Raw genomic sequence first — 17,424 nt, 5'->3', positions numbered from 1 at the left:
GGCTGTGATGGACCTGCAGGTGATAAGAACAAATCCCCTGACTGGACATAAAATAGCGATTAAAAAGCCAAAAGTCAAAGTCACACCTCCTGTTTGTTTATTGTTCTCGCACCAAGCGCATATTGTTTAGCCTAAATCACACGCAGTATTTTTTTTAACAACATTTCCCTTTTGCAGACGAGGTGGTCATGTACTCTGGCGATTTTGGCAGCGGGCTCGGATGGGAAGATGAGGAGGAAAAGGAGGCGGAGGAGAACGGCGAGGAGGCTGAGGAGGAGGAAGGGGAGGTGGGGGAGGTAGATGATGGTGGATACATTTGGTAAAACGAAACGTGATTCTCACCTTGTTCGACGTAGCTTTCTGTGGCCCATTTCTACAGAGGCAGCTCTATCTTCTGACATTAAACAGTGGACACTGGAGGGTCTGTCATCTTTATACTGCACTCCAAACAGCATTGACTTGGGGAGGGTGGGGGGGAGGGCGGCTTGGTTAGTGTTAGCTGTAGTGAGATTACGGTATTGGGAAAGAGTTTTAGATTATTGGGCTTATGGATACTTGTGAAACATCATATTTTTGTTGTAAGTGCAAGAGTTTTCTCCTGAATCAGTCTCTAGCATCTGCAAACATGAGTTCAGAATTAGGCGCTTGATAGGTGTGATGTGATGCATTTTTATGCAAGTCTAATAAGTACATACTTTCGTCACTATACATTCAGAAATGATACCTGTTAAGTCTAAAGCGACTTTTTAAAGTATGTATATAAAGATAGACAGGCTTCAGGGTCTAACATGTTTCATTAGATCTGTCGACCATCAACAACTGCTTTCTTTGGGAACTGAGACTGCTGCTAATGTTTTTGCTGTTAGAGTTTCTGTGAATTCTTTTAAATGTCCTCCAAATGATTTAGCGTATATGAACACAGATTACTATAAATACAAAGAGACACAAAGTCCAAAAACACCAAGAGCTAAGTTAGCTTAGACTGCTAAGACTGTTACCTGTTCTGGCTGAAACAGTCTCTGCATCATTTCGTTGCTACCTTGAAGTAGATATAGGTATAAATGTCTTGAGATAAAGTAGCCTTGTCAGTGTAATTGAAGAACTGTTTCTCCACGCTCACAAACTACAACCGATTTTAGGCTACTTGCCAGAAATACACAATGCACTTCTACAAGACGATCCTTGTCCTAAAGGCACTATTTTTTCCCCTGTCTTTTGTGTAATAATCCACCGAAACCAGAGATGGCAAAACATTATATTTTCATATAAATTATGCCTCAATGCAGTAGCTTTCTCCCTCAGCCCGACGTCCAAATCATTGTTTTCTTTGAAATGGACAGTCATAAATCCTGAGATATGTGCGCTCTGGTTTCATATGTCTGTCATAATAGAATTTGCTTATACTTCACTAGGTCAGGCTGTAATACTGTACTTCTGATGCAACATAACGAGGCAGTGTATGGATGAACAGGAGAGGCAGGAATGAGCTTTCGAAAATGCATTCTGACATATTCTCTCTCATATACCCAAAGGGACCAATCTGTCTTTGCAGATGTCTTCTAATCAGATCTACACATCATTTGCAGTAAAAGATGTGTTGGCTGTAATGTTCCTATGGTGCTGCAGGGATTTATATTCAAGATCTGAATCTTAAAATCTACGAGTAAAGGTGAAGTACATGAGTCCCGCAGTAAAAAAATATCTAAAGCATAAGTTTTTAGGGTTAAAATGCTGTAAAACGTGTATGAATTACAGACTCGGCCTGGTACGATAATTCACTCAGACAGGATTTCGAAGCTCCACATAGGCAAGAGAAAATGCATTTGATATGGTAACATCCCCAGCGTAAACACATTCATCAATGTACCGCGGTGTCTACAGAAGTATATAAATCCTCCAAATGTCATTGAGATGAATCTTGACGATATTTAAATTAGTCGTGGATAATCATAGACGACGCCACCTTGCTGGTGTGATGGGAGTGGAAAGACGGCCTGCTCATTAAAAGTCAATAGTGAATGTCCTGATATCTTACTCAGCAGTGTACATGAGTCTGCTAACAGTGATGTTATACCACTTGGACTAGTGTATGATTGTATTGTACTGTACATGGCATTATTATTGTAAATACTTGGATTTACTGATTAGAAAACATTATATTTACGCTGAGTTGCAGTATATTTGCATTTAGTTGCATGTTTCTTTGTCCGAGTGTGTCATCTTTCTTGCCTGAATATGATTAAAGGCACTGGGCCCGAAAGTGCTGTTCCTTTGTTCTCCTAATTACTCCCAAGACTCTGCGACATGCTAATTTTCATGTGATACTGGAGACATGAGAAAACAAATCTTTTCAACCCACTTTTAAACACATTTTTTGACAAGTGCAATTTATAATAACTACCAAAAATACCCAACAAATGCTGGTTCTCAAGGCATACAAGAGTCACCAGAGGGTTCAAAAAAAGAAGACATATTTTCACTTTAATAGAAGGCATGATGTAAACGCATCTTTCAAATATTCACTTATTGTCATTAAGAAAATTAAACCGCATTTAACATTTAAGAAGAAAAAATGTGCATGAGGAAATTATAATTATCTGCTATTATACTCTATTATAATACTGCATTGATTCATTATTGACACACATTTCATATTTTAGCAATCCAGTGTAGCTTGCTTGGCATCAATCTAAAATAGTTAGAGAACAGTTTTCAGCCTTGGTTTCTAACCATTTTAGGTTTTCATCCCTGGTTTCTAACTATTTTATAAAAAAAGCGTATGATGAAGCTCTGCTATAATACTGCATTGTTAGTGTTGGCACACATTCATATATTAGTGATCCAGTGCTGCAAACATTCTAAAATTGGAATTAGAAACCAGGACTGAAAAAAAATTTTATTCAGTTGGTTTTATTTAGTTATAATGTTTAGAAATGTATGATAAATGTATTTTTTAATCCTAAATCATTACAGATGTAGTTATATGACATGATACATAGTGCTGAAAAGAACAATGTTTTGTTTTGACCAGTCGTTATGTTCACTTGCTTGAATCTGATTAAAATAAAAATAAAAATTTTGGAGACTGATTAAAGCTTGCTCTGAAGGCTTTGTAGTCTCCATATCTTCCTGACATCGTCCTCTGCACTGTCTAAGACCTTAAGCACAGCAGCATCTCCCGTTTGAGCAAAACGTCTCAGCAGAGGCTCCAGAACAGTCACTGGGATGTTGAAGTTCAGGTGGGGATATGTCACTTTTGCTGCAAAGTCTCTTGTGTTACTGGACACGATACCTAATACTGGAATATATAAGATTAAAAAAACATGAGAAAAATTCTGCCTATGAAAGCTTGATTTAAACAGACATTGTCATCAAATGAGAGCTGGAATGCTTTGATGCTGAACTATAAGAGAGAAAAATATGCTTAATTGGTCACATGGTGCTCCCTTCTGGTTAGAGAAGGTATTGTATATTTCAATCTCCACTGAATACTGCATTTTTACTGAACAACTGGTTGATGGTCTGATAAACAAAACCTTTTCCTTTAATTCCTAACTACTTAAAATTAAATGTGTAATGAGATTACCTAGCAATTCCCCAGTGGCAGAGCGGACCACAGCACCACCACTGGCTCCAGACTGCACTGCACAAGTAGTCTGCAGCATCACAGGCCGTGACTGATGGGTAATAACTGGATAAGATCCCTGAGGTCAATGAAGGGCCACAGCTGCTCCCAAAAGCTCCATAACCCTCAACAAGCACACCCTCACCTAAAAAACACACAACATGAGAATTCCAGGTGCTGCACATGGACAAAGTACACACAGTTACAAAATATTGTATATAAACTGAAATGGATCATTATATTTATAATACATTTAAATGTATTGATTGCGTTAGTGTATATATAGTCATCATTCTGTAAGTGTAATACATTTAAATGTATCTATGTTCCTTTTCAGCATGACACAGTGCTGAAAAGATTTTGTTTTGACCAGTTATTATGTTCACTTGCTTGTATCTGATTAAAATAAAATCAGTTTAAGGGATGCAGGAATTTAAGCAGGATTTCTGTGTAATCTTAAATAGTCAAGTTAAAAGAAATGGTAAGTATCACTGAAATTTAATTACACTAATTTTTATGTTGAAATGACACAAGTCATAATTTGACAATTCTGACTTATTGTCATAATTGCTGTCCTAATTACTTTTTATGTGTATTTTGTCACTTGACATGCCATCATTTCAACTTGCATGCCATAAGTCATAATTATGTAATAATTGTTACTTTTATGTCATAAATAATTATGACATTTAATTGACATTTCATGCCATAATTATGACGTTTTATCTCATAATTTCGACTTTTTGTTAATTATCTTAGAATTATGACACAGTGTGTCACAATTTTGCCTGTTTATTTCTATATGATTTACCAAAGCATGATTTTTTCTTATGACAGAAGTAAGCTTCCATAGTTTATATTTTGTATGTAAAAACTGGAGTTAAATAAAAAGTATAGTATCAAATATTACATTAATTGTCGTTGTAAGTAAAATACTACGGTTAAATATAAAAATATACATGTAGTGTCAAAATTTATACAAAACCACCTGATATTTGGATATGAGGTTGTCATATATATAAACTGACACACTGAAAGGAACAAATATTATTTTTCTTATATTGGTGGCATTAGACATCCACAGAAAAATCACACCAAAATCTCAAAACAAACATGCTAAATATGAGTTTCAATAAAACAGGCTTGCAGCACATTACCTGGGTGAAAGTATGTGGTAAACTGTGTTTTTACTGAGTCTGCGAGGGGTTCCTGAAGCTCCGCCACAGCGATATCATAGGGAGATGATGGTGCTGATGAATACAGCACCTTACCACTTACTGCATGAAATCTGAGGTGGAAAGTTGAGATATTATTACAAATCCCATGGTGATTAAAAATACCAATAACATGTAACAGTTTTAACAAAGATCACCAAACAAAATGTCACTTCTTTAGGCCTTATAATTATGAATATGAATGAATTCAAAGCCCATTACCTTTCTCCAAAGTTGACTCTGACTGTAAGCACAGATTTTTCATTCACCACATGCCTGCAGGTCAGAACCAGATTCTGGTTTAGCAGCACACCAGAACCCCACAGCTGGCCGCTCTCAATCAGCACCACTCCAGGGTAAAATTCAGAGCCTGGCTTTCGGTTTGCAGTTAATGGAGCTTGAAGAGAGCCAGTAATTAACTGAGATGACTTTTCTATCAGTGACTCCTGGATGGCACGCTTTTCAGAATCAGGTGAACCGAGCACACAAGTGTCAGCCCAATCCATTCATCTGATTTCCAGCACAGTGGTGAAACGATCAAACCCACAAGGTAAGATCTGTTTCCTTTGCTAACAGACACACCACCTCCTTCGGTGCCAGGCAAGCAGCGGGCATCAGTCAGGACCAGGGCATTCTCAGCTCCTGCCGGATTACTAACTATACCTTTACTAATTGTGTTCATGAAGAGGTCTGGACAGAGACCCACATGCGATGACATGACATCCCTTTTTAAGACTGCCACTCTTCACCCATGGAATAGTTTCCTTACAGGTGCATGAGGATGAAGTGGGCACTTTTAAAAGTGCAAACCAACTTAAAAACCTGGAGTCTTCTAGAACTTCTGTATCCAATGTGCCACTACAAAAGCCCCAGTTATCAGACCCTTTGAAATGCATCTTGAAACTCCACACAATTGATCATCATTAACAGTTGAGCCTCTTGACGGCTCGTATTGCGTCTGTCCGTTGCACACGATTGGTTGGCGCAAAGGTGAATGTAATCTACATGAACTTTTATCTCTTTAGTGAAACTTTCAGAATGCAAAATTTTCGCGTTTTTCTTCATGGATTGTCTGTCATTTATAAAGCGTGAGAACAAAATGCCACTACAGACTAAATTCCCAGCCTGGTAATTCAGAAACACTCCACTACAGCTCAATTCTTTATTCTGAGATTCAGATGTGAGGTTGAGTGGCTTCTCGGACACGGTGACAACACATGTTTCTTCCACATTCTTCATTTTCAAACGTTGAATGTATATAGATATAGATATAACAGTATTAAGTTGATTCAGTAAAATGGTCACAGTTTTTTAAGCTAATAGTAATACTAATTCTTGCATCTTGAAATGAGTTCAAGATACAAACGCGGCGCTGCTGGAGGTCAAATTATAAATAAGAACACGTCTGACAGGCTAGATAATTTAATAATATCTATATTAACTTATCGCCTACTTGATATTGTTGCATGCGCTATATATCTGCAGTGCTTCCTGGTATGGTTTCATTGGCGTAAAAGTAGTCACGTGGTCAATGAATGTGGTAATTGGAAGTCCGATTCTTTTGAACAATTCGTTTCATAGAACCGGTTCAGTGATTCTTTTACGTTCCCAGACATAAAATTACGATCGTTATGTCCGAAAGAGACGTTTCTCACGTTAAACCATTCGTGAACGAGTCATTTTCGCTTTGTAAATGAATAGACGAGACATTAACCGGTTTTGTTTACCGGTTCATCAGATTCATTGAAAAGATCCAACTCCAAAGAAAGTTTCGTTAACAAATCAGACGTCGTTTGTACATTGGACTGGGTTCTTGTGCAACAATGTGCTCGTTCATTCTGATGGTCACATCACATAGGATTCAGTATGGCCAAATAACCTTTTTTTTTTTTACTTGACTAGAATGTCACAATTGTTTTAAATGTTTATTAAAATTGCTTTCTATGATTAATAATTTCATATAGGATTACATATATGTATGATTTCTTTGAGATCAAAGTACACACGGAAAATATATATATATATTTTTTTATTTTTGTTTGCTTACTTCAGTGCATAAATGCTACAGAGTGCTACATGTGGCATGTACATAATCAGCCATTTCAAAAGATAAGCAGCATTGCAACTCCCAATCCTTTCACTTAAGCCTATTTACAAGTATGGGTAAAAGTGACCTAGTAATATGACATTTTCTATTGCATAGGCATATTTTCTATTAATTAAAAAAGCCTATATACTCTCATGCCATAACTGCAAATAAGTTACAGATGGCAGTCAACAAGTACTCATTACACAATCAGGTAGTTTAGTGTTTAAACAGGCTAATGGCACTGAGTGCTACATAAGCACAGTCTTAAAAGTATCAAAATACTACATACAAATCAAATATTTGCACTTTTAATATATTAGATATAAATATTTCATTTTAAATCTCAGGTCATTTTGATAAGCAAGCATGTATACACTGGCAATGCACACCAAATCACTTCAGAAGTTTTTCCTTTGAACAGGTGGGAAATACAGAACTAGGGGAAAAACCACCAAAATTAAGGCACTGAGGTAATGTAACATGAAACCAAAAAACTGATTCTGTATCTTCTGATGATTTCACATCAGAGTTTCACAGCACAAGTGATGTTCACCTGATTAAAATACTTGATTTAAATGTTCAATAGTATGTTTACCTTTCCCATGGCATAAAATTGACACTGGATTGAAAAAAGCATTCTGTAACTTGATGCCACCTCTTAAAATAACCCAGCTCAGTCAACTGTTAAAGCAAACTGTATTTCTATCCCTGCTTTTAGAAAAGAAAACAGCATAAATTACTGCTAAGGTAAACATAACTTATGTAAGTAATTGCTACTGTAGCTTGAATGAATGCATATCTCAGATACTTCTCTATCACCACACTGGATTTTATAGGCTCAGATAATATATATATATAACACCCCTGGTTACTAGTTTCTTTACAAGATAAATAATCAATTAATAAATAGGATACACCGGTTTTTAATTAATAAACACATTAAATATGTTAATCGATATATTGAGAAAGCCATCGAAAACCTTCACCATATCCTTGTCTCTTCAACACACTGCACATAAAGACTTCCATTGGCCTCAGGTTCAGTTCTTTCAGTGATACATTCCCCTGTGTGAGACAAAAGACCATGTATTGCTCCAGAAAATATCATTCATTGTGTTAAATATACTGTACACGTAATAAATATATTAAATATATTCCCTCAATGACCTACCTTTCCTGTGGTGTGTCCATAAAGTCCAAACGTTCCTCTCAGCGCATCCTCACTAATTGCTTCTGGACGGTCGATTTTATTCCCCAAAATAAGGATTGGCACATTGGAGATGGTTTCATCAGTTAAGAGGGCCTATGATTAAAAAGCATGGTGCCCTCATTATTATTCAAATACATGGCTGTTTTTTGATTGGTGGGACTGGGAAGAAATTTAAATTAGTGCACTGAAGTCAGTACAGTGATGTTCCTCTGCACTGTCAAACATAGGTACAAAACTTTCACGGAGCGGACAACTTTGTACCTTTTTTCTGAGAGATTGGATGTGTTCAAAGTTAAACATTCATTAGTAAATAACTGGTCATAGACAAAACCATTGATTATATTTATAAAAACAAGTAAAAAGTAGACTTACATCCAACTCAATTTTGGCTTCTAGTAGACGTTCATGGTCAGCACAATCAACAAGATACACTATCCCATTTATTGCTGGAAGATAATTCCTCCAAACCCTTCTTGCTGAGGATTGAGAATAGAGCAAATCAATTTGCATCATGTTTAAGGTTGTTCTAGAATTTCTGAACAAATTTGTTTATATATATTTCAAATAAATCTCCTTTTAACTATAGCGGTGATTTTTTTTTTTTATTCTGAAATTTTAATTCCAAATATATATTAATCATTTATTAATAAATTCTATATTTACCTTGAGCATGTCCACCCAGGTCAAATGTTGTGAAAGTCATCCCAGCAATAGACAGTTCTTCAGATGCTAACAGATAAGACAAGATACGGTACATTGTGTACAATGATTGCTTCAACATATACAGAATTCAGTTTGTAAGAATAAGCCCTTCTGTTTTTGTACTTTCCTTTGAAAATACAGCTCATATTAAAAGAGTAAAACATGCTGCACTTTAGGCAACTTACTAGGGTGAAGTGTTGGAACATGTTGCCCAAGTCGATCATCTTTAAGCATGTGCAATAATGTTGTTTTTCCGGCATTGTCTAATCCGAGAAAAACTAATTTCCCAGACTTTTTATAGAGTCCTAAAATGAAATGAGATTAAAAAATCAGCTACATTATTATTTGTGTTCATTTCAGTATCTGCCTGATACTTTACCTAATAATTGTAACACACTGCTGAATCCTCTGTACAGCCAATCAAATATGAAAGACATTTTTGTAGCCTGTTCCCTGAAATAAAATAGCAGCAGAATGAGAGAATTGTTTCAATGCAGTACAAGATCCAAGACTTTTCAAGGGGCTCTGCTAACTCCAGAATAAGCTCTTTACCTAAATCTACTGTAAGCAGGTGAAAAACAGCTGATACTACGTTACTAAACGACCCAAGTTAACGTTTTGTCTCCAAGAGTGCATTTAAGAAAAGAAACATAAACCCCCTCATAGCTATTAACCAATATCCCGCACACAACATGCGCAAGAAACTATTTCTAGTTGCGAGACCTTGTCACTTGACGCCATGGATATAGCACACAGACATAGCTGTCACTCAAATGACAGCAACTCGCGTTCACATTCAAGTGCATTTTTACACATTAATAAGGGTTTGCATTGTAAATTAAAATGAATACATGTGCAAATATGACTGTTCTCCAACTGTACCTTAAATGTAAACATCGCAGTATACACAGCCCAAACGCGTTTTTCTAGAAACGCGTTTTCTTCTTTAAAACACACTCAAAACAACAGCCAGATATGCTGAAGTTAACTGAGCAAAGTAGGGTATTGTAAAGGTAAAAACGCTCACTATGCCGTTGTAGATGAAACCTTAATACCTGGCTTTTAGTGTTAAAATTTGTTCTATTAAACATTGTAGCCAATGTCTACATTTATAATCGCGTCATTTGCAAACAGCACAGAACACGATATGTTCTAATAGGAAAATATTCGTGTCAATACCTGGAAGGGTCCTCTTCGGTTGTAGACCAGTCAGTCCGGTCTGTATTCTACTGCTAAAAAAACAGCCCGAATTTGACGTTTAACCGGAACTGCGTAGCTGCATAGGGTGGTCTCAGATCGATTGTAGGTTCATGTGTAGGCATCTGGTTGCTAAATGTTGACGGACTTCAGGCTGTGGGTTCTTCTGACAGCTAAGACTTTACATTCAAGTTTGGGATCGGTAAGATTTTTTAAAAATGTTTTTAAAACAAGTCTTTTATTCTCACTGCAAGGCTGCATTCGTCAAAACCAGTAATATTGTGAAGAATTATTACAATTTAAATGAACGTTTTTCTATTTTAATAGGTAATTTATTACTATGAAAACCGAATATTTCCGCAGGCATTACTCAAGTGTTACATGATCCTTTAGAAATCATAATACTGATACATAATCAACATCAACTGTTGTTGAAAATCTACATGGTAAAGCATTAGTTCATTCAAAAAATTGTCATCATGTTTTGTTCCACGCTTGTATGACATCGTTTCATGAATGTTAGGTAGAATGGCATCTCCAGTCACCATTCACTTACACTGTATGGGGAAAAAAACATGCAATGAAAGTAAATGAGGCTGCCAGCATAATATCCGTTGTCGCACAGAACAAAGAAAGTCACGTGGGTTTGAAACAACACGAGTTGGGGTAATCAACAGAATATTTCAATTATGTAAAGACAATCTAATACAGAACAAAAAGTATTAACAAAAATGTCTGATAGTAGTGTCATATGAGAAAAGCTTTATTAAAGCATTTGTTCACAATTTTACAGTACCTGAGTTTGACCAGACTATTAGCTAACTTTAGTATCTGTTACACAGAATATCTAACCATTATCAAATACAGCATAACTTAGCAAGACATTGGTTAGCTCCCCTAAATGTTAATGTGAGATTCAGTCCCCAGATAAGGTGTTAAGTGCCCCTGTTTTCATAAAATACCATTATTCTAGACAGATAATGACATACATATTCGAAACATGATCAGACTGGTCCGTTCACAGTGTTATGTTCTTCAGTTCTTTGCATAGTAGAACCATTTGTCAACTGAAAAAGACAGCACAACAAAGTAAATATCATGTCACATCTTGAAAGAAAAAGTGTAAACTCAAACTGAATGGATAAGTAACAGTAAAAATATTTTTTAAAAATGGACAGATTTTTAAGAGATCTGATGTTTCACTGTAAAAAAAACAAAAAAACAAAAAGTGAAATCAAACCTGAGCTTGGAACTAGACCAGCCTCTCCACAAGGGCAAGACTGAAAAATGAAAAGAAAAATTAGTTTCAGTTACCACAATAGTGAAGTCTTCCTTGACATAAGGAACCACTACTGATGCTAGTCATCTGTATATACAATTAATAAAACAGTGAATAAATTAATTGAAAGCAAAAACAAAGTTCTTACTCTGTCAACAACTGCTTTGGCTTCATCTGCCGAACAGCAGAATGGACTGTCTCCCTCTGAGACACACGTGTTCTTGCTGCACAGTAAAAGAGAAAAAAGCAACATGACTTATGTTAAAAGGGGGAAAGCAAAGAAAATTATTTTATATTTTATATCATGTTGATGTGTTCCAGCAGTAAACCATGTCTACAACAGGATATACTGTATCTGTAGTGATTGAAAATGAAAGTGCAAACAGTCAGAGCTGAAATAAAATACTATGCAAAATAAGCAAACAAATGCAGACCACCGAAGAAACATTCCCTTACCAGTTTAGTTCTCCAGCATTGGTTTGCTGTGAGATCAGTGCCTTCCAGAAGCCATGTGTGGCTTTGATTGTCTCAGTGGCAAAGTCCTGGAATAAATGTAGCATATTTATATGACAAATATGACCAATCACAAATTAAAACTTGTTTACAACAATTTTCGGAACTACACACCTTGTCTTTGAACTCTCCGTTGAATGCAAACTGGTTTTCAGGTTTCCCATCAGGTACCTTGTACCTCCTGAACCAGTCAACAGTGGCCTCGAGGTAGCCAGGCTTGAGTCGCTTCACATCACTAATGTCTATATTTCACACCAGAAAAATGGTAGCAATCACATATACGTGTCTCTCTTCTAAGTCAAGTGGAAAGCAATGAGTGTAACTTACTGTTCAAGTCCTTTGCCTCAGGGTCATCAACGTTGATTGCAATGACTTTCCAATCAGTTTCACCTTCATCAATCATTGCTAAAACACCCAGGACTTTCACTTTGATAACATCTCCACGACAGCACACCTGTGAAGATCAAGCATTGTGGGGTTTGTTTATCTCAGGGCTGTCCAAACTCGGTCCTGGAGGGCTGGTGTTCTGCAGAGTTTAGCTCCAACTTGCCTCAACACACCTGACTGGAAGTTTCTATGCCTAGAAAGAGCTTGATTAGCTGGTTCATGTGTGTTTAATTAGGGTTGGAGCTAAACTCTGCAGGACACTGGCCCTCCAGGACCGAGTTTGGACAGCCCTGGTTTATCTAATTCAATTGTAGCTGCACATATGGCAGCTTGCTTTATAATTTTGGCTTTATTTCACAGAATAAGACAAACACTGATATATCTATACCTTGTTTCCAATTTCACAGACATCGATTGGGTCATTGTCACCACAACACCCTGTGTCATTGTCTTTGTGCCCAGGGTCTTCCCATGTCTGTCAGAAAAGATTTAAAGAAAGTCGTTGTAAAATCTAGGGGGCGAAAAAGACACAATGGCACATGCAATTCACATCTACAAGAAAGGTTTTTAATTTCAGTTTGAATAATGCTAAACTGTCTCACTCTCCACCAAGATCACTGGAATGCAGTGAGATGGAATGTATTTCTCCAGAAATGAAGGAAAATCTGTACAATCATATTTTCATATTGACAAGCCATACTAAAAGCATCAAGTACTAAAATAATCAGTTTAAAGTAGTGTTCATGAAGATGGAATGCATATAAACTAACATTTAAAAGTTTGGGGTCAATAAGATTTTTTCAAACAAATGAACACTTTTGTGATCATAACGACATTTATTATGTTATAAAAGATGAATGAAATGTTTCTTGAGCAGCAAATCAGCATATTAGAATGTGAGAATGTGACACTGAAGACTGGAGAAATGGCTTCTGAAAATTCAGCTTTGCCATCACAGAAATAAATATCATTTTAAAATATATTAAGACAACCGCTTTTAAAAATTGTAATATATCATAATATTCTACTGTATTTTTGATCAAATAAATGCAACCTTGGTGAGCATAAGAGATTTCTTTCCAAAAAAATATTTAATAAAGAATTTAAAAAATATATATTACTGACCCCAAACATTTGAACAGTAGTATTTTAAACAGTTAACTGATTCCAGAAACTCAAGCAGTTTCTACCTTCTGTCCGTTTTATTCTTTGTGTTTAATGTGTAATCGTGCTGATTTAAAGTTTACTTGAGGGATTGCTCCATAATTCCAAATATAGCCTTTGTGGGGGAAAACATTGGCCACGTAGCGCAAATTGCCCTTCTTCACATCTTGCTTAATGGGGTTCAGTGGGTCTTTTGTAGCAATCTGAAAAGTAAACCATAATGTTATACATACAAACACCAACTAGTTGATGAGTCGTTATTTTCTTTGAATGTCAATACACAACCCACCACAAAATGTAGGTTAAAAGTCTTTTTCCTTTAACTGTACTGTAATCATTCAGGTTTGTGAATATATGATCTTGCAAAATAAATAGCCTGTTACAAAGTCCTCTATTCTATTGTTTTATTCTGTTATACTGCAAGTGGTGTAGTTTTGTACTGTTGGTCATAGTTTACCTCCATTTTTGCATTTGTCCATCGTGGTACTTCAACAACCATGTGGAAAATGTTCTACAGAGAAAATAAAAACGATTTATTTTTATTAAAAAAGGGAAAGTAGCCTAAATGTGACATTCCCATAATAAGTTAACCTTCATATAACTAAAAAAAATGTATGTAAAGCCATGAGAATGATTAATCAAAGTTTTACACAGGTAAGATATCAGGACAGTCCAAAGTATTGAACGATTTAAGATGACACTAATGAAAGGGTAAAGATCACTCCTCTTACAGACCAAGTACCTTCACCTGATAAAGAACTGATATACACTGTGCTGGATTGTGAAATGGCCGTTCACTGCCAAAGGGGTCCCATAAGAGAGGGGGATCTACAATGAGACTAGGAGAAGAGAAACTAACAACATATTAAATGAACATACTGTACCTGAGCTTCATCTGCATACATAGGTATGTCATGGAATGGAGAAATGTACTTTCCATCCGAGTTCTCTGGTTGAAAAAAACATTTTTTATTGCATAACATATTTCTGTACAAATAAATATTAAAAAAAAGAAGCTGATCTTGATTTTATCTGATCAGTGTTATCTGATCACTTAAACCCTGGCTGAGCAGCTGATTTCCATATTAAGGCACAAATAAAAATAACTGAATAAAAAATGCCACCATGTCCTCTACTGTTTATCTTGAAATTGATACATAACATGCAATGAGTCCCCCCCTCCCCCCTCCCTTGCTTTTCAAAGCAAGAAAAAAATGAATATATCTGTGTGATCCTTTAAAGAAGTATTTCTATAAGAGTATATCAGACATTCAGAAATATGTTATGGTCAAGCCCACTCACTTAAACTTAAACGGTATGTTTTGGATGCATTTATTGACTTTTATGAATCGTATCAAATAACCCAAAACATAACAGAATTAATCACACCACTATTCATGTTCAAAGAAAGCTGAGATATTCTGCACAACTTCTCACTAGATGTTCCAAAGAAGAAAGTCTGGTTTGATGCATTAGTGATGACAGAATTTTTGTTGAAGTGAATTATTGCTTTACACTGCACACGTTAATAATAATGATCTTGCCTTGTGTGCATCCAACTTATCACTATCAGTCATTTTGTTTTTTTATCACTATCAGTCATTTTGTTTTTTTATCACTATCAGTCATTTTGTTTTTTATCACTATCAGTCATTTTGTTTTTTTATCACTATCAGTCATTTTGTTTTTTATCACTATCAGTCATTTTGTTTTTTTATCACTATCAGTCATTTTGTTTTTTATCACTATCAGTCATTTTGTTTTTTATCACTATCAGTCATTTTGTTTTTTATCACTATCAGTCATTTTGTTTTTTATCACTATCAGTCATTTTGTTTTTTTATCACTATCAGTCATTTTGTTTTTTATCACTATCAGTCATTTTGTTTTTTATCACTATCAGTCATTTTGTTTTTTATCACTATCAGTCATTTTGTTTTTTATCACTATCAGTCATTTTGTTTTTTATCACTATCAGTAATTTTACTTGTCAGAGGAGAGCAGGTGACTCATGCTGCTGCTAAGGATGAGATGTCTAATGCACAGTTGGCAACTAAAATAAACAAAGCACACCATATTTTGTGGAAAATTGTCCAGTGTATCTGCTTTAGTAACTTTATATTTTATTCATCCGAAATCATTTTAAACAATGCAGACAGTATAACAGAAAAAATATATATTCTATGAAAATTTGTAAAAGTGCTGCAATGAGCAACCTTGTATTTACACGTCCTTCATTTACACATTTTAATGAGCTTTAATGAAACAAATATAACATCGTTTGCGATGTTGCACCGTTGGTAATAATAACATACTATCATTTTTTTTTAGGAGTTTCGGTTTTTAAATGTAACCAGTTTAACAGGTTTACGCTCTTCAAACTGAAAATAACTTTTTCAGTTAATCAGAAATTACAATAAACTTTATGGACCGATTACCAACCTAATTCGTAAAATTGTTAAATTGCTTAATTTGCGGTTTTAGGTCTTTTTTAGGTTTTAGGTCATAAATGACGCGAGAAAAAGCGACACGTGGGACTTGCGGCCCAGCCCCTTTCATCTTAATTCAATGAACTGTCCTCCTGACCGTACAAACTTCTCATCACCAATCCCCGAAGAACAGAATTCATACTTACTGAAATAAATCCTGTAACTCAAAGTGTTAGGGTTTCCTCTTTCTTCAGTGGAGAAACTCATATTGTGCGCTCTGTGTGTTGATTCCGGTAGGATGTGCGTAATAAGGACAGCAGCGACGTGCTAGAGGAAATCGCGCATGCGCAGAGACTGAATTGCGCAAAAGACGTAAGCGTATGTGCATCTGATTTGTGAATCGGCAGCGATAGACAGCGCTAGAAGATCTTGTAAAAGGAAATATGAAATATCACACTTTGAATGCGGTTACTTTTAACGTGTTCAAAGACAGCTTTGCATATTTGCACCTAAAACCCTAAGCTGTTTTTCAGCTCTTGGCTGGTTTGAGTTGGTTTTACAGCCTGGCCAAGTCTTACCTTTATTTTCTATAGGGAGGGGGACTGAACATTTATTGAGCAATAAATTAGGGCTGAAACGATTCCTCTAATACCTCGAGTAACTCGAATACAAAAAAATAATCGAGGCCAATTATTTTTTATAAAGTTTTAACATTTTATAAATTATAAAGCACTGGACATATTTAAGACCGTAAATCAATATGGTGGGTAGTTATAATGTCCCTACTTTAGCTATGTTTTGTGAAAGACTAAACGCCATTGTGCATAAAAATACCACAGAATGAAAGTTAGTCAATATCACACGAAAATGCCAGTTTTCACCTTTAAAATCAGCATGATTACAAATGTGATTTTATTCAGCAGTTTAATAAACAAGAAGGTGATATTATGAGACTTACGTTTCAGATACTATATTGCCTGTTTTTTGCTTCATTTTGCCAACAAAAAAAATCCAAACACAGCAATAGCACTCTTTTGCTTCTCTGAGCAACATGACAGCTTGTTTCGTTCCTGAATGAATCAACCGTTTAAATGATTCGGTTCAATCGCAATGAATCACTTATTAACAGTGACATGCTGCCACCTACTGGCGGTTTTAATTTCACATTTAAAGTATCTTTTCGTTTTGAAAATAATTTTAAATATCAGTATTCAATGTTTTATGTTTAAAATAACAAAATATTATTTATGCATTTGTAACTGCAGGTTAAATGCATTCATGTTCCTCTGTGTGGGGAATTCATCCCATGCAGCTTCTGTGTTTCCTCTGCATTGCAAAGATGAATTTGATACTGATATCATTTGGTAACAGCCCAAATGTCTTTTATTCTAATTGACTGATTAAATGTAAGAATTTGACTCAAAAGATTATGCACACTTTTAGAAAAAAAAGGCTTTATAAAGGTAAAAATGCCCATAAAATGTAAAAATCAATCACTGCTGTGAACTGACCAGCACACAGAATATGAAGAATATCAAAAACAAGTTTTACACACACGCGCACACACAAAAGTACGTATAGGGACATTTAAGAGGGTTTATTCTCCAAATAACTC

General features: G+C 35.6%; 3 protein-coding genes and 1 pseudogene across 5 annotated transcripts in view; 1 reads left to right on the top strand and 3 right to left on the bottom strand.

The window, feature by feature from the left end:
* spock2 (SPARC (osteonectin), cwcv and kazal like domains proteoglycan 2) overlaps window positions 1-1,904 on the top strand; it is a 32,933-nt gene extending 31,029 nt beyond the window's left edge. For both annotated transcript variants that reach the window (XM_016276801.1, XM_016276800.1), the window contains one exon: window positions 178-1,904. In XM_016276801.1, the coding sequence (XP_016132287.1) occupies window positions 178-323 (146 nt within the window). In that variant the 3' untranslated portion in view covers window positions 324-1,904. The remainder of the gene's footprint in view (window positions 1-177) is intronic.
* A 1,080-nt stretch (window positions 1,905-2,984) lies between these two features.
* On the bottom strand, window positions 2,985-6,305 carry LOC107588632 (peroxisomal leader peptide-processing protease-like; annotated as a pseudogene).
* A 569-nt stretch (window positions 6,306-6,874) lies between these two features.
* On the bottom strand, window positions 6,875-10,180 carry LOC107588735 (GTP-binding protein SAR1b-like). Its single transcript, XM_016276959.1, has 7 exons — window positions 10,020-10,180; window positions 9,220-9,293; window positions 9,026-9,145; window positions 8,802-8,867; window positions 8,511-8,614; window positions 8,100-8,231; window positions 6,875-7,993 (listed from the first exon to the last, which is right to left on the bottom strand). The coding sequence occupies exons 2-7, from the start codon at window positions 9,275-9,277 to the stop codon at window positions 7,877-7,879; spliced, it is 597 nt and encodes a 198-aa protein (XP_016132445.1). The 5' UTR covers window positions 9,278-9,293; window positions 10,020-10,180; the 3' UTR covers window positions 6,875-7,876.
* A 604-nt stretch (window positions 10,181-10,784) lies between these two features.
* Window positions 10,785-16,189, bottom strand: LOC107588733 (inorganic pyrophosphatase-like). 2 transcript variants are annotated; one of them, XM_016276957.1, is made up of 11 exons: window positions 16,016-16,189; window positions 14,265-14,329; window positions 13,838-13,891; window positions 13,464-13,583; window positions 12,605-12,691; window positions 12,157-12,283; window positions 11,944-12,071; window positions 11,773-11,858; window positions 11,465-11,540; window positions 11,278-11,317; window positions 10,785-11,104 (listed from the first exon to the last, which is right to left on the bottom strand). In XM_016276957.1, the coding sequence occupies exons 1-11, from the start codon at window positions 16,074-16,076 to the stop codon at window positions 11,073-11,075; spliced, it is 876 nt and encodes a 291-aa protein (XP_016132443.1). In that variant the 5' UTR covers window positions 16,077-16,189; the 3' UTR covers window positions 10,785-11,072. The 2 variants fall into 2 exon arrangements, with proteins under 2 accessions (XP_016132443.1, XP_016132444.1); XM_016276958.1 differs by lacking the exons at window positions 10,785-11,104; window positions 11,278-11,317; window positions 11,465-11,540 and adding an exon at window positions 11,580-11,671.
* Between the last annotated feature and the right edge of the window lie 1,235 nt (window positions 16,190-17,424).

This window comes from Sinocyclocheilus grahami, unplaced genomic scaffold, assembly GCF_001515645.1.
Source record: "Sinocyclocheilus grahami isolate Dianchi unplaced genomic scaffold, SAMN03320097.WGS_v1.1 scaffold106.1, whole genome shotgun sequence".
Classification (NCBI taxonomy): Eukaryota; Metazoa; Chordata; class Actinopteri; order Cypriniformes; family Cyprinidae; genus Sinocyclocheilus; species Sinocyclocheilus grahami.
This window is presented reverse-complemented; position numbering and strand designations above follow the sequence as displayed.

Bases quoted from the DNA above. Each gene is read 5' to 3' on its own strand.
- LOC107588735 (XM_016276959.1), bottom strand. From the start codon at position 9,277: ATGTCTTTCATATTTGATTGGCTGTACAGAGGATTCAGCAGTGTGTTA. The intron at 8,868-9,025 runs GTAAGTTGCCTA...CTTATCTGTTAG, and splicing joins TGTTCCAACACTTCACCCTA to CATCTGAAGAACTGTCTATT. The intron at 8,232-8,510 runs GTAAGTCTACTT...TTTTAATCATAG, and splicing joins AAGCCAAAATTGAGTTGGAT to GCCCTCTTAACTGATGAAAC.
- LOC107588733 (XM_016276957.1), bottom strand. From the start codon at position 16,076: ATGAGTTTCTCCACTGAAGAAAGAGGAAACCCTAACACTTTGAGTTAC. The intron at 13,584-13,837 runs GTAAACTATGAC...TTTACTTTTCAG, and splicing joins GGACAAATGCAAAAATGGAG to ATTGCTACAAAAGACCCACT. The intron at 11,318-11,464 runs GTAAGAACTTTG...TTCATTTTTCAG, and splicing joins CCAAAGCAGTTGTTGACAGA to TCTTGCCCTTGTGGAGAGGC.